The sequence below is a fragment of the Molossus molossus genome, unplaced genomic scaffold, assembly GCF_014108415.1.
Source record: "Molossus molossus isolate mMolMol1 unplaced genomic scaffold, mMolMol1.p scaffold_m16_p_10, whole genome shotgun sequence".
In the NCBI taxonomy this organism is placed as follows: Eukaryota; Metazoa; Chordata; class Mammalia; order Chiroptera; family Molossidae; genus Molossus; species Molossus molossus.
The window spans coordinates 100,747,115-100,773,778 of NW_023425345.1; the positions used below are offsets into that span (position 1 = coordinate 100,747,115).

Sequence of the window (26,664 nt, forward strand, 5' to 3'; positions counted from 1 at the left end):
GAACAGATTGGTGGTTGCCAGAGGCAGAGGGTGGGGGTGGGCAAAATGGGTCGAAGGGGTCAAAGTACAAGCTGACAGTTACATAGAGATGTCATGCACAGCACGGTGACTGTAGTAGTAACACTATATTGCATACGTGAAAGTTGCTGAGAACAGGTCTTACAAGTTCTCATCACAAGAAAAAAATTGTAACCATATATGGTGACAGATGTTAACTAGAGTTATTATGATCATTTTGCAATATATACAAATATTGAATCATGATATACATCTGAAACTAATATAACGTTGTATGTCAATTATAGCTCATTTGAAAAAGAGACTTCAACCCCTCCCCACACACAAAAATCCCCACCTGATTGGGGTCCAGCAGGCGTCCTTCCTGCCACTCCGGTGGCGTTGGTCCTCTCCTCCCCTAACTCCACTGAGCCTCAGCAAGGCTGACACCTTGTGAACCAGGCAAATCTCGGTGAATCTCAGACCTTGTAGCTTTTTTTCTGTTGAATCAGTGAAAAAGACACATAAAAATCTGCTATTACAGACGCGGGGCAATGATGCTTTAAAAAGGAAAAAAATGTATCAAATAAGTCCTTGCTGAAAAGTCTGTTTCTACTCGCATGTCTTATTTGGAGCAGCCAGTTAATATGGACGCCGTCTGCTTGAGTGGGATCGTGCCTGTGTTATCTATTTATTCAGCTGTGTTCTCTGCATGTGAAGGCGATAAAGCACATGGCATCATTTTCTGTGTAGGATTTAACAATAACAATAACAGCAAGTAACATCTGAAGTCTTCATTGTGTGAACCGTTCTGACATATGCTAATGTCAGTGTCATTCTTTGGCTGACCACAGTGCTTATCTTTAAAGATAAGAAAAACCCGGGTGATGAGATGATTAACTCAGAGCCGCACAGCTCCAAGTGGCAAATGAAACGCTCAGTCCAAGTCTCCTGTTCCCAAACCCAGGGCCCTGCCCACTGCAGCCAGCACAGAAATCAGTATAAACGGCGCTGGCTGGCATGGCGCTGTCGGCGGTCACTTCTCAAGGACATAGGACACGTTTTTAAAACTAGCAGTAGTTGTAGGTGGTTTACATTTTTTTTTTCTCTAACACAAATGAACAGTAGATTAAAATATTCCATGACGTGTAGCTATTGATGAGAGAGCCAGTTAATGAAATACTTAGGAAACAGGAAATTCTGTAAACTTGAAAGTTAAATTTGTGACACTACCTTAATAAAAAAAGAGGGAACTTGCCTCAGGGTAAAAATCCAGTTAGTTGTCACAAAGTACTAGAAAATCTCCAGATGCTATTGGTGGTGTCAATTCACTTTGCCTTTTCCTGCTCCTATCAGCTGGCTGTACTCTAAACTACTGGATGTTGAAACAGGACCTTAGGAATGTAATTTCTCTGGTACCTTGTAGTCCTGTTTTGGATCTTATCCACACACACATGCAATGGAAAAGAAAATGAGAAAGCCAGGTGAGGTTCCCAAGCAGCCTGAACCATGAGGTAGCACCTGATGCGCAGAGAACACCTGTGGGAGACGGGCGTGAAGTCACAAAAGTGGGTGTAGAAAAAGGAACTTCCCTGATTGACTCGTAGCTTCAGTTCTGAGAAGTTTTAAATATCGATTTCCAGACCCAGCTGGCACTCCGGCGGGCGGGCGGGCGCACGGGGTGAGCTCCCGCCACTTTCTACCCCGTGTAACCACGCACAGCAGCTCACCTCTCTGAACCCGAGGTCTCGCCTCCAGGAAAATGGAGCTAGTAACGTCAGCCCCACCTAATTTGCCCGTTGTTATAAAGGTGTTCATCATATAGACCCTAATGCAATTCCCAAATTGATTATGACCATACACAATGATGATTATTTGTTAAACAATTATTTACAATGAAAAAGACACTTAATACTCTTTCTAAACAAAGTTTGAGATATATATGTATATTTATATACATATGTAATATCCTCTTAGTCGCTGTAACTGTAACACAGGCTTTAGGAAATTATTCATTTCATGTTCTCAATTTAAATGAGTTTTCTACTTTTACTTTTAGCATCTATTAATATATCTTATGGTGTATGAAAAATTATCTGTCGTATAGTGATGACACATGGAAGTGTTGCTATTTCAGATGATTTGCATTGGCCTTCCCTTTACACCTAAAACTGCTTTTAGTTTTTGTACATTTTAAGAAAGTAAAGCCCCAACTTAGACTATAGTGATGCATTTCCCTGCAGTCGAGGTTTGGCATGCCCGGCGCACCACCCCGCAGGCCAGCGGATGGAGGCCCGCAGAGCGCCTGTTCAGTTTCAGGGACTTGCATTTTTTCCCTTTGTTTTGTTTTGCTTTTTTCATGTAATTCAAGTAAGGGCGCAGGGGACAATAAAATCCAGTTCCTTGCTGACAAGTTTTGGCCTAGATTTGTGAAAAGTGAGTCATCAATGGAGTTGCTAATAGCAAACGTGGCTTTTTCATATTTTTTCAGTGGGGAGCCGGACTGTTGGGTCTGTAGATATGGAGCAGGAAATGGAAGGAGCCCTGTGTGAGCACAAAACACACAGGAAATACTTCTCCCTGCATCAGCCCGTGAGGCTGGAGGATTGTGACAATCTTAAAGTTTTTGCGACATTTCCATGGCAATTGTTTAGATTTGAGAAGGAGAAGCGAGCTGTGTGACAAACCCGCGGCAGAAGCATTAGCACCCATCGCAGCAGCACAGCTCGAGTTACATTTCCCACACGCTCCCCAGTTTTCTCGGATTCTGTCCTTCTACTCTCCCATCACTCGGCCCAGATGCGCCACCCTAGGCTCATTTTAGATTCTTCCGTGATCTTTCTCCAGGTCTACTTCTATTTCTACCTGAGGCACTTAAAAGGAAACCGTATTAGAAACATTCCAAGATTAAAATCATTTCCATATATAGATTGTTTTTTTTAACTAAGGCTGGAGATTAGGCTGAATTACACATCATCCCATCCATTCTACTCTGTGAGGCTCAAACCACTTTGTAGTGGTGAGTGACTAACACTTAGTGAAGGGGAAGGAAGGAGTATGAATAACTTCCAAGCTTACAGTACCTGAGGACAGTTTCCATCAGCATTCCTGAGTCATGCAAAAGAACCGGAGAATGGCCTTTCAGCATTTGTTTCTAATACCTAAATTCTTGAGGTCACGGCAGGGCAGACGAGGGCACTCCCAAAGTGTGGCTTCAGAGCTAAAAAAAATATTGTGGTAAATGAAACCTAATTATGGAAATAATACAAGCATAAGTCTTGCAGAATTTCTTTTGGTGTACCTTATAAAATAGATGATTATAATTTCAAACACATGATACAACTCAAATTCTTGGCACTTTGTCTCTGAAAGTATTAAGTTGATATTTGGTGTTCCAGCTGTGATGCTATTTTTATCTTTTTCCCCTGAAATGATCGTACGTGGTTATGAGCACCAGGGAGCGATTGTCCCTTTAACTCAGAAAACTCCTGCACTGAGACTTCCCGTCCTGTGTCCAGACCATTATACTCATCTCCTGCTCGCATCTGAGCTCATTTTCTGATCCGATACAGTTTATGCTTCAGTTGGCAAATAGATTTTGCTTTTATGAAAATATGTTTTAATTTATCATTTATTTATATTCTCTGGAAAAAGAGAAGTCAGATAGTTTTTAACATAGTTGATCATAGGATACAAGTTTCACCTTATTTTTAGAGTTTCTTTTTTAATTATAACTTTTTCACTCATCAATCATATTTTCAAACCATATAACACTGTATCTATTGAAAAATAGCTTGCAGTTTCCGTAAAATACCAAGAAAGAAACTAGTCTTTCTTGTACAGCGTGGCATTTAGCTTATGTGGTCTATCTCTGTGGACCAAAGGAGGTATTCTCAAGGAAAACCCAATTCAAAAATTAGACTCCTACCAATAGATCTGTGTTACTGAATTAAAGAGTTTTAAGACAAGTAGTTTTGTGTAAAGAATAAGAGCATAGGCACTGGAGTCAGACAAACCTGGATGTAAGTTCTGCCCAGGTCCGTCTGCGCTACTGGCTATGTGTGAGTGAGTCACTTACCCTCTGTGACCTCAGTTGCCTCTTCTGTAGAAGAGGGTAATTCGCCCACCTCATAGAGGCATAGGGAGGTTAAATGAGATAACGCCTTGCACACAATCTGGTACACAGCAAGGCTTACCTAAAGGTACGCAGACCAAAGAAATAATGTAAACTCCCATTAATGTCATTTTCAAGTTCAATTTCAATAGAAACTTTAGAGAGGTGAGTTCTGGGACAGGCTTGACTCTAAGTAAGGTGTCCATTTTGAAGGGGTCATTGAGGCAAAATAAGAGAGACTCAAATGCATTTGTATGTCCATGGTCCATCATGCCACCTGAATTCACTGCAAGGTACCTTAGTTTCATTCTGATTATACACAACTTCTGACTCTCTGTGTGTTGGAGTCTTGTAAAATGGCTATAGCCATCCCCAGATTGCCTGTACAGGTCTTAAATATGGCAAACTTATACATCTGATGGTTTTCCCTTGCCACAGAATCCATTACTTATTCTTAGTTGCTTTGAGTTCAGTGAATGCACAATAATGCTAATAGAAACCCAAATATAACTTTCAGATTCAGGTCATCGCTGTCCATAATATCAACCCAAATAGAAATGGGTTTTTCACCTATTTATTGAGCAGTAATAAATCTGAGACTCTCAATAAGGTTCTCCTGAGGCCCGTAGGAAGAATACTGGAGAAGTAACCACCAGAAAGGCAGTACTTAGCTGAGAGGCCAGCGCCAGGGAGGGGCCGCGCCCACAGCTGTGGTCCGCTGCTGCCGGCCTCTGGCCCGGCTCTGCTGACACAGACCAACGGTCAGACTCCACTTGGTCCTTCCAGCTGCCACCAGCTAACACTTCATTTCACGTTGCCACCTACAGGCTTCTCTCCTCCTTTCATTTTCTCCCATGACTCTTAAGTGATGGGTGCAATCATTCAAAAGAAATGGCTATTCAGAATTTTATTTCATTTCCCACCTCTTAAAGATTAATAATCAAAGTAGGGAGACACCTGAGCTCCTTCCATACCCTTCACTGCTTGTCTGTCTCTCTGAGTGTTCCTCTGCAGAAGAGAGGAGTATGTATTTGACCTTCAAGTAGAAACATTCTTCTCTAGCCCCGTATGGTTAAGAATATCCTTCAGGGTTAAGAACAAGGATTGTGTCATATTCATCTCTGTCTCCCTTAAAACATCTGGGCAATGCCCAGTAAATGTCTGCTAAACTGAATGAAAAATGCCACATATTGCAGACACTTTCATTTGCGATCATTTCAGGACACAGGGTATGTGGGTACGTGTAATTAAACAGATGCAGCAGACAGAAGGGGAAGCATCATGTAGTACTCACTATACACAGAGAATTTGGAACAATGAACTTGGCTAAAACATGAGTATATTTTTAGTCTTCAGTTGGATCAACATTTTCATAATAATGTTAAATATGAAAAACCTGCTCTTTCATTTTTTTCATATATAGTATGGATTACTCTTTTGCAAGGTTGAGTTGGATTTTAAAAAGTAACAATTTGTTTTTCATATTACTAATTTTCGTCTTTAAAAGAAGGTAGCAATGCAAGTCTTTCGGCTGTATGCATTTGTTGCAGTACTCTGAGACATCACAGTTTGTAAAGTGCTTTCAAGTTCATACAAATTTGACTCCTAGTGCTTTTTTTAGGGGCTAATTTGTCAAATAGCAGAACTAAAGTCTAGTGACCTGATACTGCACTGATTTGTAGCATATCTTCACTTCCTAGATCAGGACCTGACAGGCTGAGAAGTAATTTACACACACACGATATATCAGCGAGCCCCCTGCCTCTCCTCCAGCACCACTGGGGCTGCGATGCCACCTTCTCTGGGCACACGGAAGAACTAGTCCAGCCAACCCTTGCTCACATAACATGCTAAGGCTCCTGTTCCCAAACAGCATCCATGCTCTCAGGTCATCCAAATACAAAAAGGCCTTGGCCTCACCTGTTGCTCTCGTTGACGTGGAACTGACCACCTCAGAGAGCAGGACGTGCAGTCCCGCATCTCAGCCTCAGGTCGGTAATTGTTGCACCAGCAGCACGAGATAAATAACCCTGAAACCCTCAGACAAGTCGGATGTCACAGCCCCCGGTCTCCTGAGGACCTGCTTTCCTGTTATTTTTTCCATTCTTGCTGGGGCTCGGAAAGGGAGAGCCTTCTGGTAACCACCACTCATGCAATGACTATCTTTGTTGAATGAATGAAACAGCTGAATCATTTCAACCTTCAGAAGTAGCTGACGGATGTTCAAATGGGTCTTTGGCCTCTCACTAGCTAAAATGTCCTTTTCTTTTGCAGACCGCTAGCACCTTGGTTGTGGCTGACGCTAGAATTTCTGGAATTTACAGCTGCATGGCTTCCAATAAAGTAGGGACTGTGGAAAGAAACATAAACTTTTATATCACAGGTAAGCCACACACCCTACACTTACACAGACAGCCTGGTGACCTCGGTCTCTTTGCACATCTTGTTTGCTTTTAGTGCACTCAGAGATTGAGTGATTTTTATTTAAAGGAAACATTCCATGAGGTTGTTAAAGTTTGAGTACCTTCACCCTTGCTCTTAGGAATAGAATTCTGCAACATCATTGACTCTTCTAAAGAGGGGTTCCCCTGAATTCTCTTTTGGAGCTATCTGTGTATGTCTGGGTCCCGGGCTGGATTGTGAATTTGGGATTTTGTCATGTTCATTTTGTAACTCCCTCCAGTACCTAGCACAGGGTCTGGCACACGGCGGTTGTTCAAGAACAATCATGAGGCCCTGGCCCGTGGCTCCGTTGGTTGGAGCATCACCCCGTGCACCAAAATCTTGAGAGTTCGATTCCCAGTCAGGGAAACCTAGGTTCGGGTTTGAACCCTGATCGGGGTGTGTACGGGAGGCAACTGACCGACCTTTCTCTCTCACATCAATGTTTCCGTCCCCCTCTCTCTCTTTTCCTTCCTCTCTCTAAAATCAATAAAAACATATTCTCAGGTGAGGATTTTTTTTAAAAAGAATCAAGGATATCAATTATAATACATGTGACGACATTTTTTTTTTTAACCAAAAAGCTAATTGTTTCACAATTTAATTTCAACGTTTGGGCAAACACAGCTCTCGCATAAGAATCTGAAACCGAGCTTTGTTGACAAGAGTGAATGCATTCTTTTTTGGTAGCGTTTAAGAATGTTTAACCTGAAATAGGACCATCTCTGCAAATCTTAAAACTTCCAGGGGACACAAATGGCACGCCCTGTGTCCCTCCATGGGTACAGGAAGGAAGTAAGTAGCTCAAAGTATAAAAACAATTGCCTGGCTCCACAGTCCCCCAATTTCTGAGGAAACCTGGGCAGTGTGCCAGCTCCCTGGAAACTTTGCACTCGTGGGGCGGGCTGCAGACATTGCCTGGAGTTCTCCAGAAGGAAAGAGGTAGGTCTGATTGCATGAGGCGTATGGGCTCAGATCACAGGGAGCCTCTGGCCAGCGAGCCAGCCCTCTGAGAAGCTGTGTGGAGACAGCCCCGAGCGGGCTGTCCCCGAGCGTCAGCTGGAAGACATTCGAGCCCCACGCTCTCCAGATGAGGGGTGGGCTTCGGAGATGTGAGGTGGCACACGGCGCTCGAGACCAGCTCAGTCCGTCCTCTCAGATGCAAGAGGTGGAAGGGAAATCATCTTTGCATTCATTCCAAGTAGGAAAATCCTTTATTTCGAGAAGGATACTGATAGCCATTTCTCACAGATCCCATCTCAGATGATTTGGACAAATTAACGACAAAGGTTTCTATTGTCCTGTATATTTGACTGGAAACAAGTACCATCGAATCTGTAGCCACTACATGTGTGATTCAGAGGACAAAGAGGGGGTGTCTCCTGTTCCGTCTGAACGGTTGGCAAGTCTGTTCAGGTGTCATGGCTGCTGGTGCGGTTCGGCAGTGCGCTGGGCCCCTGCGGACCCCAGGAAGCCCCGTCCTTCTAGGATAACAGTTTAACACCAAGGAATCAAAAAAGAAATGTCACATTATGTATGTCCTAATCCCAAAGGCATGCGCAGAAGTACTGTGATGGATGGATTTACCAATGTTAAGCCAACGCTGACCGACAGAAATATAATGTAGCCACATATGTAATTCAAACTGGTCTAGTATCCAGATTTGTAAAAAGGAAAAAGAAAACAATGAAATTAATTTTATTTAACCCAATCTACCCCAAGTGTTATCACTTCAACATGTCACTGACAATGTTAAAGAATATGACACTGCTTCAGCTTTTACATGTGAAGTGGAAACGAGGCGTTGAACAGAAGTCCATGCTTCGGTGCACGGCCACGTGGTAAATGCCCAAGGGCCGCGTGGGGCCAGTGGGGTCTCTTGGACAGCGTAGCTCGGAGCCTCCGCATTTTGGTGCCAAGGCAAGAGTACCCATGGAGGCCCACAAACAACACATTAAATTCACATCAAAGTTCTAAGTCAAGCAGACAAGCTGTTAAATATGCTTCAGCCTCTGGGGACAAATAGGCCTTCGTGACGACCTGAAAGATCAGGTCCGACTTTAGAATTCTGGGGCTGCTCAGAGTCCCCCCGCAGGAGGCTGTGCCTGGAGGTGCAGAGGAGCTGGCCCCGCTCAGCCCTTCTCTTCCCACTCCTGGCTCTGTCCCACAGGCAAGGGGTCATGCACCCCCGGGTACGGCTCCCCAGCCCGCGCATCCAGACCGTGTCCACCTCCTCATGAACAGTCTTCCCTGGGAGCTGGAAGTGTGCTCAGTGACAAGCAGTCTGACCACAGTAGGACAGACCGAGCGAAGAGGAAAGAGACCTGGGATCATCTTTACAGGGAATTCTGGAATCCCAGTAACCCCCGAAAGATCTAGAAGTGGGAGTAGCCCAGGGTCTGAGTGGACATGCCCACTTCGCCCAGGACTCTTTCCACTGTGAAGAGGAACAGCCAGACAGAGCCGCCCAAAGGCCCAGGACAGGGAGCCTCCTGCCCGGGTCTGAGAGCAGCACTGGAGGAGGATGCCCGTGTCCTTGCCCAGCATGCCCAGGAGAGGCTCCCTGTGCCCGCGAGAGCCGCAGCACCGCCGCCTCGCCTGTCCACCCCCGAGCCAGCTCTTCCTTGCCTGTCGTACATCCACGCAGCGGCCTGGCTCAGAGACCCTCTGGGGAAGCTGATCGAGGCGACCCGCTGAATTCAGGAAGAATCTCCCTCTCACCTCCCACCGCTTCACACAGTCAATACCCCTGCAGTGGTTGAGACCTTTGCTAGATCCCAAGGCTTGTTCACAGAAAGGAGCAAAGAGAATTCAATTCAAACTCACCTTCTACTTGGAGCGCTCGCCATTTTCCCTCTAGAAACTCAAGAACCTGAACCTTAAAACTGAGCACAAAGTCTGCCCATCAAGCCCCCACTGCCTGGAACATAATTTCTCTGAATTCGTTTCTACCAGTCCTGAAGAGTTTTCATTTTGATTGGTGATAACAGATTCATTTGCTTACACTCATTATTTTAAAACTAAGTAGTATCTTTTTCTTACTCCAATATTTGTCACAGGACTTCTCACTAGAGATGAGACTAAATCCTGCTAGGAATGTTGCACCTTACGTATTTGTTTTCCGTGTTTATTCCGGGACCTGGTGCAGATAATGCTATAAAAGATCTGCCTGCATTTAAATCTAGATCTGCATTTGGATCTTTTCCGAGCCTCATTAAGTCATGTTGCCCCTTCCTTAAAGTACCATAACTTAGAATTGCCTTCCAAACTGATGAAAAGTGATACCTGTGGCTATTAGAACCCTCCACAACTTCACCATTGCCTGGACACAGTAGCTACTTGAAAAAGCAAAACTTTCCAGTAACCACTCACTTTCTTTTTAGAGAATGTTACTTCTATTCTCTAGTGGAAGAGAAGCCTTCTTTATTTCCACCTGACAAATGAGCCACCTTTCATCCTTTTCATTTCTATGCTGGTCTCTTTCATGAACTCAGTCCACATGCTTGACCAATCAAGTCAAAACGTCTGCCCGCTTTGTGAATAGATAATCTTCCACCTCGCCCTGGGCTGAACGCCTTTGCTGAGCAAGGGGCGATTCTTCTCCTTGACGCCTCATAAACTGCCGTGCGTGTGATACACGTTAGATAGATGAGTGTTGGTTGGTGCTGATGAGGCTTGTGCGGAATCTTCAACAGATACTTAAGTGTGGGAAGATTTCTTGTTTTCACTCTGAGAGTTAGAAGGCAGTTCTTTCTTGGGTCTGTTTTTGTACTCAGGCAAAAGAAATCAACGTGAATTAAAGAGAATCCCTCTGGACTCATTAACTGGTTTTAGGACATTTTATTTATCATCTTCCGTGGGTCAAAAGAGAATATCAAAGAAGTGATACTGAGAACTAGATAATCATTTGTGAGAGGCTGTCTGATAACATACACTAAATTAGCTCCAGCGACAGTGTCCCCATGTCAGAAACGGACCTCAAAGCCTATTTGGTGCTTTCTTTTCCTATGTGTGTTTTTGCTGGCACTCAGCAGGGCTATGGGTGTGTTAGCAATTACTGAGTGTGAGACAGGAACAGCACTGCCTTATCTCCCTGGCTTCCCAATGTCACTAAATGCATTTTATTTTGAGATTCCTGGTGGTGCTTGGCAAAGATAAACAAAATCTTCCATCAGGAAACCTGTGAGCTAATTTCCACAGGAAGTTTCAAATCACTGAAGTAAATAGAAACTCGCTACTTGATCTCAACGGTGTGACTTGGGCTCACTTAGGTTCGAAGACCAGATAAGACCTCCGAAATGGAGTCCGTGGTCTCTAAAGAAATGATTTGATCGCAGCCAGTGTATAATACTTCTGTTCTAGTCTGTGTGTAAAAGGTGGTAGCTGCCGTTTTAATCCTTATGCTTGGAAAATGTCCCAAATATAAGATGCTGAATTACAAGGGTTATTTCTGACATCTTATTGTTAAGCTAAAAATAACTGTCACCCCTGGCCCATGTGGCTCAGTGGTTATAGTGTCGCCCCATGCACCGAAGGGTCTCAGATTCAATTCCTGGTCAAGGGCACGTACCTGGCTTGCAGGTTCAATCCCTGGCCCTGGTGCAGGTGCTTGCGGGAGGCAACCCATCCATGTGTCTCTCTCACATCAGTGTTTGTCCCCCCCCCTTCCCTCCCACTCTCTCTAACAATCATTGGAAGGTGTCCTCGGTGAAGATTAGCAAACAAACAAAAAGACTGTCCACTGCTTCTGCATCTCCTGGCAGGTCTTTGGATTCTCGTTTTAAAAGCCGGAAAACCTCTGCTGGTCTCTCTTTCCAGCCACTGACAACTTCAGAAGTCGCTGTTACCCCTGCTCCCGGGTTTCAAATGAATGCTTTGGCATTTCTTCAGACGTGACACTGTATAATAAAGCCAAAGCCCAGAAAAATCAGAAAAACAAGCAAAGTGAGATTTAGGAAAGAGTTGATATGATATCTAATTTTGGACTATTGTCCCTTTAAGGTTTAAAGGTTTCTTTATAGCTTTGTGTCCAAAGGATAATAATAATAACAGCATAACATAGTGCTTTTCATCTTCAAAGTACTTTGTAAAATGTTGGCCCAAATTCTTTGCTCAGATACAGATACGCGACTAGTAACAAGCAACACAAGGGTTGTGAGAACAGATCAGTTCAGGACCAGTAGCCAGTGGTTTTTTAAAATCCTCTGGTGAAATGGTCCAAAGTGCGACTGGGACCTCTCAGTGCAAAAGCTGTATGACAGCCCGGGGGGCCGCTGAGGGGACAGCTCGCGAGGTGTCACCAGGGGCGCTTCGAAGGTAGAGATGAGGGTTCGCTGGGAAAGGCATTGGACAAAATGCCTTTTAATGACACAGCCAATTTCAGAACATGTTTAAAAAGCTTTCTGAGAGGATTTTTTAAAAATCATTCTCCCCTCCCCCAACCCCCGCCCCCCTCCCCGCATTGAAATCCTGCAACTCTTCCAGGTTAGTTGTCCACATTTTCAGAAGTCTGCTCTTTTATGTCTGGGTGGAACAATCACCACTTAGGGGAACTGAGCAAATAATGGCTCTTCTCTGCCCACTCTGCCCCATGTGCCCTCTGTGCCAGCAAAGGGCAGGCAGGTAATGGGACAGCAGGGGGCAGGAGGCTGGCGGCCCACTGGCCGGGGACGGGAAATCAGTTGTTCTACTGGAAACGCTTAGGGTGTTGCCTGGCATGACTGGGCCCTCTGGCATGTGCCCGGGACTCCTGGCCTCGCTTGCACAGTTTATTCTGGATAAATTTGACTATGAAAGCATCTTTCAGTCTTAGTACAAATTGCTGTTATTACTTTACTATTTTGTCCATTACCCAGTAGTTCTGTCATGATAAGGAAATGGGAAATGTGGTTACTATCCAAAGTTGTAAAATAGAGTTCTAGTTGGAAGAGCACTTTGGGGCAAAGGAAGAAAATGTCCCATCGTACTAACTTCTGTTTGGCATTTCCCACTTCTGATGGGATACACTTAGTTGGTTCCCACTTGCTGTTTGATCAGTTCCTCTAAAATAAACAGATACAGTCATCCTTTCAATGCAGATGCTGAGAGAATCTCTGTAGGGATAATTCTTCAGCTCTTTGAATATCTCATGATGAGATATTGTCTCTCTATGACACATTGGTTTTTCTATGAACCAAAGTTCTTTATTCTTATTTTATAGATGTGCCAAATGGGTTCCATGTTAACTTGGAAAAAATGCCCACAGAAGGAGAAGACCTGAAACTTTCTTGCACAGTTAACAAGTTCTTATACAGAGACATTACTTGGATTCTGCTGCGGACAGCTAACAACCGAACCGTGCACCACAGTCTTAGCAGGCAAAAAATGACCGTCACGAAGGAGCACTCTGTGACGCTCCACCTTGTCATCAAGAACGTTTCCCTGGAAGATTCGGGCACTTACGTCTGCAGGGCCAGGAACATATACACAGGGGAAGACATCGTCCAGAAGAAAGAAGTGACAATTAGAGGTGAGCACTGCAACAAAAAGGCTGTTTTATCTCGGATCTCCAAATTTAAAAGCACAAGGAATGATTGTACCACACAAAGTAATGTAAAACATTAAAGGACTCGTTCAAAAGTAACAGTTGTCTCATATCATCTTGATTTATTGTCACTGTTGCTAACTTTCTGGCTCAGAGGAGATGCTCCTCCCAAAATGAGTTTGGAGATGCTGGGAGTAATAGTGAGCCCAGGCCCACGCCGGGCTCCCATCAGGCTGAGGGTCTCTGTGGGGCCCACCTGGTGGCCTGGTGCGCGTTTGGATTTGGAGGATCCCCGCGGGCACGCTCTGTGCTTCCGCTCTTTGCTGTCTTCTCCTGCCTGGTAACCAACAACTGGGAGCAGATCCTTTCCTTCCACTTTGATGCCAACCTCTCTCTATTTTTAAGTTCTGAAGCTGCACAAACTGAATAATTTAAACAGATGCTGGTTTCTGCCAAAGATGGACATGAATAAGTTAATTTTCCAGCTCAGAATGAGTACAATTGAATTTGAGACTCTGTCGGACCTCTGCCTGGTTTTATTTTGTATTATTTCATCTGTTCTTCATTTGTAAATAACACCTGGATAGCACATTATAATGCTTATTTATTTGAAAATGCTTTTTTTTTTTTTTTTTTTTTTTTACATTAAGCACATTAATCTTAAACTGGAGCTTCTAAAATGGGTTCCACGGGTGCAGTGTTGGTATAATTCACAGGTATTAAAGATGTATCACAGTACGAATCAGGAAAATCCACCCAAATCAAGCCCACTCCCGCCTCGTGCAATTCCGGGTAGCTGGTAACCGGGCCCGTGGCCTGCTCCTCACTGCTTCTGCGAGGACTACACAGCTAACAGCACCTGAAAGAAAGTGGACCACGCCTTTGCTTTCATTATTTACCCCCCTGGTTATTCTTTTAAATAACTTTGTCCTGTTTCACTGACAGCATTCAAAGGTGTAGCACAATCAGTTATTAAGCATATAAAGGCTACTGTGACCAGAATTTTAATGCATTCTTCTAAATGTAAATCTAAAATTTGTCCACTAAAAAAAGTCCATTTCCCCACATTCCTGTGTTGATAGGATTTTATGGGGACTAAGAAAAGGCAAACCTAAAGAAGCAGAATTCAGAGTCATTGAAAAATAACACATCGTTACATCAAGAGAGATTATATCTCTTGTTTTAAGCTTGCAGTTGAGGGGAAGTGACTTTTTTCACCAGTTTAATATGCGCTGTTCTGTTGTTTTCATTTATGATTGATCATTATATGTGACTTGCATGAACTATTGGAAAACCACCATAATGACCACAATGGCCAAGGCCTGAGAACACACGGCTGGGCAGTCTAACAGGAGCTGACAATATGACAACTTCTCAGGCTTGGGAACTCTCTGGACTGTTTCCTACTTTAGGTAATAGACTCTGTCCCACGGCTAAACTTGTCTTTCACGTGGGAATTGCTTTTGTCAATGTGTGAAAGAGTAAACAATACCATTTCCCCAGAATGCCAGTTTTATGGAGCCCCTAATGCTCTGAAAACAATTAGTAACCTGGAAGTTGTCAGCCCAAAGGAAAGAATAATCAATTGTATCCTTTACCTATGGCTCTTGTGCCTGGAGTCTTTGTTCATTATAAGTCAGTGTGTTCCTTCAGGAAACAATGCTTCAGGACTGCAGAGCTTGGGAGCCTCCATTTTTAGGAAAGTTTGAAAAGCAAATGCAATGGCGGGGGAGGGGGGGTTGAAAACATGGTGAATCGGACATGCAGAATTTATCATTTCCTGTCCCTTAACATTGCAATTGCAATTACTGTGGGGAGGGGAAGGGTCTTCGTATTCACAGGACATGATTTTAAGCACTTCCAAGAGATAATTTTAAGAATGCTGTAATTAATTGTTCACTGTGTAATTAATCCTTCCAGAGAGTTTCAAAAAGAAAAAATAATTAGTTCCTCTTTTGAGTGTGGGATAAAGGGAGGGTAACAGGAAAAAGAGAAAGAGAAAGGAGCCAGTGTGGAGAATGGGTGAGTGAGCTGGATGGAGGGCACGAGGCTGGTTCCTCGGTCCCCACTCCAATAGAGCAGAGACACTGTGTTCACGGGACCTGGCAGACCTCTGGGGCAGTAACACTGAGAAGAGAAGGATCTGGGGGAGCTCTCTGGCTATTAATAACCAGCAGAAATATTCTGTTATTTCTGATTTTCTCAGTTTGAAGGGATCAGTTCCACTCTGTTAACTTTGGAAAGCAGCTACCTATTTCCATCAAATAACTTAGGTTTAAAAATGTGAGTTCAATGTACCTTTCATTGTCAAAACAGATTACTATATAAACTGATAAAATGATTCCTTGATTGGTCACTTAGAAACTAGCCAAAAATGAGAATTTTTCTCGTAAGAGAACTTATTTTCAGAAATGGGTACAAAGGAAAAAAACCTTAATACTGTATGTTTCTGACATGTTTATGTAAACTTTGTACTTAATTGAACATCCCATGTTTATTCTGCAGCCTTTCTGCTGTTTCTCTTGTCTGAAGTTTGTAGGACAGATAGGACTTTCGGGAGTTCTTCATGACATTTTTGTTAAAAGCCAATGTTCTCGTCTACATAGGCATTGCTTTCCAATCCACCTGTCAGGAAAGCCCAATCCTGCCTGTGTTGATGATGTTACAGTGTGTAGCTATGAAAACCATCTGGGCGCTATAGGCCCTATATTCAGACTTTCTTTTTATACTTAAGCTTACGGGCAATGATAAGATTATTTTAGCATTTTTAGTACATGGGAAGTAGCAAATGTGCTCAGAGAAGCTATTACAAGTATAATTCAGTGAACTGGGCCTGAATTAATGAGATATGTCAAAGTTGGCTTGCCACTGTAACAGACATTAAATAGCAAATGATACTGTTCTTTATTCTGTATTTCACTGGCATGTCTGGGGTCTGTCCCACGTAAAACTGTCAACATTGTAATGATCAAGCATGTAAGAGTTATCAAAATTAAAGAGTTTGATAGGCGGCTGCCTTTTTAAGTAGTAAAAGCAATTTGACAGATTGCACCGAAGGCAGACTCAGAAATATTCAAACGGTTCTGCTTGGGGCAAGGTAGACCAGGAAAGACTCATGGAAACAGGCAACAGGATCCTTGCTGTCATTTGTTCCACACAATATCTGAAGTATTTATAGATCAGAGCATTTCCTTCAGCATTCTTATTTGCCTTCAGATTTCATTCTGTATAAAATGCAAAAAGACTAATGATAAGCTATGGACATCAAAATTTAATGAGAAATCTGTGTCTTCTAACATAGTAACTCGGCCATGTTATACTATATCAACATGTTTAAAAGTTATATGATAGTACACTTTTTAACCTGAGATTTCTAAATTGCTTTCGTGAATGCTAATCCTGAGAGTTTCCCTGCAGGAATAAGAGAAAGGTTTGGGGACTCGGCAGAACCCTGCAGGGACATGGAACCAAAGCCATGGCAATGTGTCATCTCTCATAGCATTGTAATCACTCCTAAGCTGCTCTCACAGTTTAGTACAATAAGATGAGAAAATCAGAAATGGTCAGAGAAAGCTCATAATTGAAACCAGTGACGCAGAATGTGTAAGTTATGCCAAAGCTTTTGATTTCTGTTCCAGAATTTGCTACGAGGGGGGATACGGATGATTTGGGGGGGTGGGAAAGACATCAGGAGTTGTCTTTACTATTTTGCCTTGGAAGCTGAGCACCCACCTAACTAGAATGTATACACATCAGCAGGACTGACTGACTACTTCATGACATAGACACTGTACTCATTGGGGCCTTGGGGGTACTGCTGTTCCTATGTGGGATTTTAATGTTGTAATGTATTGCATCCTAATGTATTAAGTTCATTTTGTTGTACTATATTGGTTGGCATTCTATTAAAATAAATTGTATTGTATCATATTTGTATGTTTTAAGAGGAAATAATATAAAATACAATATTGTACTATCATATAGTGCAAAAACCACAAGTCTGTGCCTCTGCCTCTTGAATGGATCCTCGGTGGCTTGCACTTGGGAAGGGAACGGAGGAAGGAAATAATCAATAAAGCTTTCAAAGTTCAAGAAATTCTCCTGTTTGGTCTGCTGCCTTGCAACTCAGGTTACTGACAGCTGAGTCACACAAACACGCCCTCACGAACACAGCCACATAAGCACATACAAAATGACAGTAGCTCATCAGCACCATGCCATATGTCCACGTGAAAAGTCATTACCAACCAATACTCAAAATCACGTTTTCCCCTTCCAGTTCCCAAAACATATTCAAAATCTTCAGGTTTTAGAAAAGGTTCTCTCCAAAAAAGAAAAGAAAACCTTGATATTAAAATCTAAAAATAAAGAATTTAGTTCTTGATTGTACTCTGTGTTCTAATAAATTTCAATGTATTGGCCCAACCTGATAAAGAGGGAGCAGTACGTTAATCACAGAAGAGAAATCTAGGGAACAAAATATAAATGAAACCTTATAGTTGAGTTTTGCTATTTGTATATTTCAAATGCTGAGATGCCTATACAGTAAAAAAAAATAAAACTGACCAGTAATAACAATTCTCTTTCTTTATTCACTAGATCAGGAAGCACCCTACCTCCTGCGAAACCTCAGTGACCACACGGTGCCTGTCAGCAGCTCCACTACCCTGGACTGCCGCGCTGGTGGCATCCCTGAGCCTCAGATCACCTGGTTTAAAAACAGCCGCAAAATACAACAACGACCCGGTAAGAGATGTTATCCTTGTTTACTCCTCCTCCTGGTTCCCTTCTTCCCTTAACATTCCCACCGCCTCCAGCCAGTCCATCTAGAACCACTTACTGACAGAGTTGTAAGAAACTGGGCTCTGGTTCCTACTTATATCAACTTCAGGGAGGACTGTTTGAGCCAGGTTTTACCCAGACCGTATTTCTAACCCCATGGCACCTGCTTTAAACAGTGCATTCAGAAAGAAATGCTCAGAGCCGCCCTGGCCGGTGAGTTCAGTGGTTGGGTGTCCTCCCAGGCACCAAAAGGTTGCAAGGTCGATTCCCAGTCACCAGGCATATGCCCAGGTTTTGGGCTTGATCCCCAGTAGGGGGCATGCAGGAGACAGCCGATCGATGTTCTGTTCCCACATGGATCTTTCTCTCTCCATCTCCCTTCCTCTGTCTCTTAAAAAAAAAACAAAAAAACCCACCAAATCAATAAAAATATTTAGAAAAAAATGCTAAGAGCCACTCAGTAAGGTTTCAGTTCACCTCAACCACAGAGAAAGTGCTGCCGGATTCCTCCCTCGGCGTGAGGGAGAGGAGAGCTTTGAATACCTGGAGTAGATAGAGTTTCAAGTAGATTTATAATCTGTTAAATTCACCTATACCAATTTTAATGATTTGGTAAAAAAAAAGAATATTTTCAGTGATTTTTTTTTATAATACTGGTAAATAAAATCTAAACCAATGATCATGTGTTCCTTCCCCTTCGACAAAAGATATATTTAAAAGCGACTAGACTTAAATCAGTAACTACAAACACTATCTATTGCTTGCCTTGTAATTCTGTGGTTGAATAAGTTTAAAATAAACGTATTTATGATTTTCATTAATAATAACATTTATATTAAAAATAAAATTGCCATTTCTTTGCAAGTCCAACAACCTACATCAAGTAACTGGCGACATGCAGTGGTCCTGCGGTGTGTCTTCTACTGTCTCCTTTGGCATTTAGTGCACAGAAAGGGTCGTGGTATAACGGCCTCTCCTTCGCCCTCCCTCTCACCAGTCACCAGGCCAAGCAGGGTAAACCTACCAAATACTAAACATCTCTCAGATCCATCCTTTCCTCTGCTTTCCTGTTACTCTCTCAGTTCAGATGCCCATTATCTATCCCCTGAACATCTGCAGTAGTGTCCTAACTGGTCTCCCTCGCTCTCTTTTCCCTCTTTGTATTTATTTCCCACACAGCTGTATAAAACGCAACTGGGAACATGTCACTTCCCTCTTTCAAGTGTTCATTGGCTCTTCATCACAGGACCAGCTTCAAGCACCTGACAGAGAAGGCCCCCAGCAATAGGCCCTGCCTACTCCCACACCTATATGCTCTCCTTAAACTTTATAGTCTACCAATTGCCAAACTCCCGGAGACAACTGCCAACTCTGGAGACCACTGCACACCCTGCACACTCGCTATGCTGCTTCTGCCCCTAGCTTTTTCTGTTCCTGCGGCCCATCTTCCCTGCCTTCCCGTCTCCTGACACCGACCCACCCCTTAAAACCCAGAGCAGGGGTTCACTCTCCAGAAAGTCTTACTTATCTCCTGCAAAGAGGAGGCAGGTCCTCCATGAGTCTACTATTTATGAATGTTTCTATTCTCTCTTCCTGAGCCATTTTATAATCATCAGTTTATGTGTCTGTACTATCTCTGCACATCCCTATTGCCCTCCCACTGTACTGCACCATCTGTCCTGTATATGTTCTCTTACTATCGGTGCTTTGTCAGAGCATGCCCTCACCCTGGGGGCATACAGGGTAGTCTTATTTGCATCTTAATTTGTCTTTTTATCCGCAAAACCTGGCATAGTGCTTGGTAATCAATAAATGTTACATGAATGAATGAGTGAATGAATGAATGGTTTTCAGAAAACCTTATTCGATCCTTAGCAAGTTCACTTGGTAGCACGAGTGCCCAAACTTGGTGGGGAAGGAGGGGTGTGTATCATAGAATTTTTAAAGCTAAAGGGACCTTTGGAATATCTTTAACCCCATTTGTAGAATAGAAAATTTAGGCCCAAACAAGTAAAGTGACTCGTCCAAGATAACACACTATTAAGCTGTGTAGTTTCATAGAAAACTAATCCCTTGAGGTATTCTACCAAATTAAAGGATGAAGGAATAGCTTGTGAAACCAAATCCGTCATGTGCTCTCCTGAGAGAGTCAGTGCTCACACCGGCATAGTAAGCATAGTTAGAACTCCTGTACTAAAGACATCAGGTAAACTGTGGTTTCAAGTTCTGTACTCCCCCAACTTTTTTGGTTACAAAATACTCTTTATGAAATGTTAATCACCCAATGTAAAACATTGGGTGATTCTTTGAAAAAAGTAAATCTGACTTAAGTTCAGTTTTCATACTTTGGATGCAGGTTCAAGAATTTGATTTGAACCGATTTTGAAAGCTCAAGAGCATTCTGGGACTGGAGGGTAGACAGGGCCAGAGAATGTTCCAAGGCAGTCACTACCAATGGAAAGAGGTCATGAGGTGTCAGGGAGGGTTTGGGTCCTGGCATTGCCCTCACGGATCAGAGGATCTGGGCAACTCACCTACCCTTATGCTCTGAGCCTCAGTTTCCTTATTTATAGAGTTGGGATAATACTGACGACACAGGCACGAGGTGAGGTTAAAATGAGTCCATATGACTGAGCTCACACATGGTCATGACTTCGTAAATGCTACCTGCTGACCCACTTCATTCATATAGAAATTGATCAATGAGTTGTCAAATGTCAAACAGCTCTAAATCCAATAAAGGCACCTTCCTCCTAGCTTTCTTTGATCTTCTGAGGTCCAAAAAAAAATATATCTAAAGTCTTATATAAATTCTTATATAAAATATTTTATAAATATTATTCTAATATGCTACTATTAGGATTTATTGAGTTCAACTATAGTAAGTTGTTAGTTTTATCTCTCTTCCCTTTTTTTTACTCTTTAAAACTACTATAGCAATTTGGAAAGGAATTTCTTAATTTTCTGGTGATAATCTCTTACATGCATGCAGTGTGTATAAAGTTTTATATGGAAGATTCCTCTCTGAGGTTGGAAATTCAGCAACCAATGCAATATGCTCTGTGACTATGACCCTTACGTTCATGCATGTAGATATCTTCAAAGATACCAATTCTTTTATGGTTATTTATTTTTACAAACCTCTGAGTAAGGATTAAAGTAACCAAAGTAATAATCCTTGACATACTGGTTGTTCCAAAGCTGAAATGGAAAAACATCGAGATCACAGCCTGAAAAAGACTGAAAACTAGTTCATAATATAAGAAGTGTTGGGAAAGCTAGACTGAGTTTAAAACCCCCGGGGAACAACTACATCCTTAGAGACTTGAGAGGCACCTTTTCTATGAAGATGCAACCCAGGAAGAATGTATATGCTGACAGTATTTTAGTGACCTTGGAGACAAATCTACGTGACAATGGCTGCTTTGAGTATGGTTTGACTCTTGGAGGCACAGAGACAGCAAAGCTCTTTTAAGGAACATTCATCTCTGTTGGGCTGAAAACGGGAAAGGTTTGCACCCAGAGGTGGAACAATGGCATGAGGTCACCTTGGAGAATGCAGGACTCCCGAGTGTCTTCATCACTTCCCCAGCAACCTGCCCACGGGACTGACAGTTTCTTCAAAATGATCAACAGTATTCCATGAGGCCCAAATTATGTCTAAAGAACTGAGTGTGTGAGCAAGGGGACCGTTGCCAACTTCCTTCAAAGTGGCATTGTGAGGAGCAAGGTGCATTAGCAAAGCAGATACGGCACAAGGCCCGCCTCGCCTGGTTTCACTCTGACACAGAGTGAATCATCTCACAAACAACTATGCAGAGAAAACCGGGGTTTCTGAAAAGGTCATTAAAGTGCAAAACAAAGGAACAAACTCTCCTTCTCTGAGAATATTTAAGAGAACAGAAGGCGATGCTGACCTGCGATGTTCGCAGTCAGGCCTGTCTGAACCCCCAAAACCATCATCAAACTATTACTTAAGCTAAATCTCTACAGCAAAACATTTTCGGAATACTTTAAGGTTAAAGCAGTAAGATTGGAACAACAAAGAGTTTAGAAAGAATAAGTTCTGTCTTAAATAGACTGAGGCTGGAAGATAATTGCTCTAACACATTGATTAATAGCATTCATTCTTAGGGACCTAGGGACCTGGGTCGTTAGGACTATTTCTCTGGTGATCTAAAATGGACATTTTCCTGTCACCACTAAATCACTGACACCAAATATACGCACCTGTAAATACATATTCGGATCGAGGTGAACTGCTGTTCTAGTACCCGAGGGGGCAGAATTATGTGAGGTTGAAAGTGGTTGTCATCGATCTAAGAAAGATCTTAAGGAAAGGAGAGGAAAGAGATGAAATGTCAGTTATCTTTTGCAAACCCTGAGTAGTAATGGCCTTTTCTTTCTCATGAAATTCACCCTTATGATGCATAGAGATTTAAGAAATGTTGCAGCCCTGGCCAGTTTGGCTCAGAGGTTAGGGCGTCGGCCACTGACCAATGAGTCCCGCATTCGATTCTGGCCAAGGGTTCATACCTCGGTTGTGGTTCTTCCCCGCCCTGGTCGGGGTCATGCAGGAGGCAACCAGCTGATGTGTCTCCTCACATCGGTGTTTCTCTCTCTCCCTCTCTTCCTCCCATTCTATCTGAAGATAAATGGAAAAATATCCTCGGGTGAGGATTAACAAAGAAAGGAGTACTGCAGGAAAGAAATGTGGACATGGTTCCCAGGGCAGTGCGGGGGGCGGTGAGCTGGGTGCTCGGTGCAGACCCCATGAGCCAGCAGCCTGCTCGTTGGTCAGCTGAGCAGCTGTCCTCACCTTTCCTTTCTCCTCAGTAGGTCAGGTACCCAGACCAAGAAGGGCCAAGCCTCCCTGCTAGATAGAGACACCTGTGCACCCCCCGCCAGAATCTTCAAACAAGTTCTCAGGGTTTAGCTGTACCACTGGCAACAAGGTAACCACAGGAACATTCTGAACATGTTGCAGAACCAAGGCTTGGTTCCTTCCTGAAAAGACTTCCATTCAGGGGGGGGTGGGGGAGGGAATTAGGGAGAGGAGTGGGGTGAGAGCAGAGTTCAGAGCTACAAGCCCAACCCCAGACAAAAGAGGAACCCTGTCTTGAACCACAGCCCTGACGCGGTGAAAAATGGAGAATATCACTTTATTCACCTCTGGAAATTCTGGCTTGTTCAAGGAGACTGGCAGGTACAGCTGCAGCAGTCTATGGTTTACGTCCAGGAAAGTGGAGTTGACCCATGAGTAAAGTCCCCTTTTGTGTTGAAGATCAGTATTTCCAGAGGTGAATAAAGTGATATTCTCCATTTTTCACCGCAATACCTCTTTCCTGTCAAGTTCCAGCACATTTAGGTCTTGCACATACATACATAGCATATCATACCCTGATGCTTTGTCTCCACAATCTCATAGCTGCGTCTTCCTGCATAGCATCCTCATCCCTATTCGGCCCCAAAAAGCCTCACAGCAAGGCCCCCTGGAGTCCCACGTTGGGTGGCGCAAACCCATTCATATTAGTAGCAGGGCCCCTGCTGTCGTTGAAGTGCTTACATGCCCTTTTGAAAGTCCTTCCATTCTCAAAAAAAAAAAAAAAAAAAATTTAGAATATAAGAAATGGGCATCATTTTGGGAAAAGCCTCCTCTTTTTGTACATGACATAAATTTTACCATTCTAACCACTTTTAAGTGTGCAATTCCGTGACACTGGGTATATTCACAATGCTGTGAACCATCACCAACATCTACTTTCAGAACTCTTTCATCACCTCAAACGGAAAACTCAGACCCATTAAAGCTCCTCCCTTTTGACCGTGAATTAGCCTCCTCTTTCGATTTTTTCTATGACCTCCTACAGCACATGGAACTACAGTCGGACATGGGCAAGATCGGCAGCTTGTTTGTCTGAATAGCAGTCAATGCTTGAGGGGCCAGTAGCAGAGAAAAAGAAATGGAGAATGAAGAAAAACAAAAAGGGGGAAAATAAAGAAAAATGGGGATATGCCTGGCCGGTGTGGCTCAGTGGTGGGGGGTCATCCCATGGACTGAGAGGTCCCAGTTAGATTCCCAGTCAGGGCACATGCCCGGGTTGTGGGCTCCATCCCCAATGGGGGGCATACAGGAGGCAGCTGATCCATGTTTCTTTTTGACATGGGTGTTTCTATCTCTCTAAAAAAAATTAATAAAAAAAATAAAGAAAGAAAGAAATAGGGACTATGATGGGGGACGAGAGAGAGTATACTCCCAGTAGTCATCCCAGATTTCAGGAACTGCACCCTGTCCAAAGTCACCAACCCTCAAACTAGAGCCACTGTTTGGGCTCTTGGAGTGGGAGGGGTCTCAATGCTCAGCATACACTGAAGAGTGGGTGACTAAAGAAGAAAAACACATACATTACCTTATATTAGTCTTCTCTATCTCTTAGCAAAATTATTAGAAGAGGTTTTTCTATTTCACAGGTGTATAATTTGCATGGAAACCCACCTCTCCCCGAGTACAAACTTGAAACAGTTTAACCAGAACCAAAAGTGCCACACAGCAGTGCAGCTGGGTCACCACTATCCCAATTCAATCAAGGAAAATATGCATTCAATATATTCTTAGATAACCTATTCTGTGAACTCAGCCCATCGCTCGCATGGCTTGGAAACACTGCTGAAAAAGCCAAATCAAAAGAGTTTATTCCTGCCCCGCCCCACAGCCAAGTGATAAACTCGATGTTCACGTGATCTCCTGCTTCTAAGGAGTCTTAAACAATAAGTCTGGATGTTAGCTTACATAGCCATCTCATTTCACTCGGTCCTAATTAAACTGGACATCAGTAGAAAATAAAATAAAACCGAAAACATACTATTATGCCCCCACACACACTTTATAGGGGGGCAGTTGAGGAAATGGATATTTGTCTTTTTATTGTTTTAATCCAAAGTTGTAAATTGTTGTGAAGTATAAATCTATTTTTCTTGCTTCAAAAATATTTCATCATTCTCTATATTGTCAATATTATAAGGTTTTGTAAATGTTTAAGGATTTGCATCTATATAGCTTTTAAACTTTAATTCAGTGGCTCTTTGCTTTTGATAAAGATGTCTACAATTTTATTTGTAAAATTACCGTTATTTATTTCAATTAAATAAGTAATACATGAATACATTTTCATGATAAAAAATTGCATAGTACAGAAATAGGATAAATCATAAAAAGTTCTCTTATAGAGAATTAACATATGGTAACTGTAATGTGTATTTTGTCAATGATTTTTCCATTTTTTACGTAAATATGTGCATATATAGAAATGAGGGGCATATATATAGAAATATAGATATATGGGACAAGAGTGGGACAAATGATAAATGGGATTCATTCATTCATTCATTCATTCATTCATTCATTCATTCAACAGCTATTCACTGAGAACCAACTCTGTGCCAGGAATATACTAGGTGCTAGGGAAAAGACAGGAACCTTGAATGCACATTCTAATGGGAAAGTACAGGTAATAAATTTTACAAACAAAACTATCAGTATGTAGCATACAATGAGATAGTAATAACTGCTATGATGAACAAAACAAGATGATGGACTGCAGTGAGTGACCTACAGTGGGGTTATGTAGGAAAGCCAGCATCGCTAAAGTAAATCTGAGCTGAGATCATGCTGTTTTGTTTTATGACTGGCTTTTATCAAAATCTATCTTGGAGGTCTTTCTATGCCAGTACATATTATTCTGGTTTATCCACTTGAGCAGCCATACACTATAATATGCTATGTATTTCCATAATTTATTTAGCTCTTTTTCTCTTATGCAATACAATACTGTTTCCCTGTCCTGAAACAGTCACAGAAACACTACTTGGCTACACACAGAAAGGCCACTGTAGGTGAATGGCTATATCCTGTGGTAGAAATGTGTCCAGCCTCGTGGAGGGGCCGGGGTGAGTGCCTGTGTGTGTACATGTGTGCACGTGCATGTGTGCATTTTCACAACTTATAGATACACATAGGTGATAACTAAGGTTTTAGAGCTAATAACCATAGAGTTAGCACAACTTGACATACTTTCAAGACCATTTGAAGTTCCTGAATCATCTTGAAATACTTCATTAGAACAACAGCCAAGTTCACAGTAAATAGACACAAAAATGCTTTTCATTTTTTAATGTTTAAAAATACATGTGTTTTTGGCACAGTTTCAAGGTGCTCACTTCAACCATAACCCCTTCAAGTCAACCAGTTTACAATTTCTTGAAAGCTTTTGGAAACTGTTCTATTATCATAACCTAATTTTCTAAGTTAAGCTAGCAAAGAGCTAGATATTATCCCAAATGAAAGCACCTCTATTTATGGCTTTTCCCTTCTTACATGGAGAGGAATATTATACAGCTTTTTGTCACCACTATCATCAGTCTTGTTCTTATCTAAGAGTTCCTCTTTTTACTCTGTCTTTTCCATGGTTAAAGAGCAAATTGTCTCATCAGGGATCGCATTGCCCATCAGATTTCCTTTAGACCATATGTTTCAAACATCTCATAATTCTCTTCCAACTCAACACATTATCATAGGCTGCTTTGTACCATGTCTCAGATTACCCCACACTTCACCGACTATTTCTTCCTTACATCTACAGAGGCTTTGTTATGAGGCTGATCTTAAGGTAAAATCTCCATAGGGCAGGAAGATGCTGCACGGTGACCATTTGAAAACACTGGAATCATTCATCTTTTTAGTTCCATTTAATGAGTCCATCATCCCTCATTTCCTAATGTTGTCAGCCTATGTAGTTTACTAAACTTG

General features: G+C 42.5%; 1 protein-coding gene across 1 annotated transcript in view; it reads left to right on the forward strand.

Annotated features, from left to right (window-relative positions):
* The window catches only part of FLT1 (fms related receptor tyrosine kinase 1), a 176,573-nt gene that overhangs the window by 84,876 nt on the left and 65,033 nt on the right, over nt 1-26,664 (forward strand). The window contains exons 12-14 of the mRNA XM_036251787.1: nt 6,386-6,494; nt 12,753-13,061; nt 17,676-17,822. Coding sequence (XP_036107680.1) covers nt 6,386-6,494; nt 12,753-13,061; nt 17,676-17,822 — 565 coding nt within the window. The remainder of the gene's footprint in view (nt 1-6,385; nt 6,495-12,752; nt 13,062-17,675; nt 17,823-26,664) is intronic.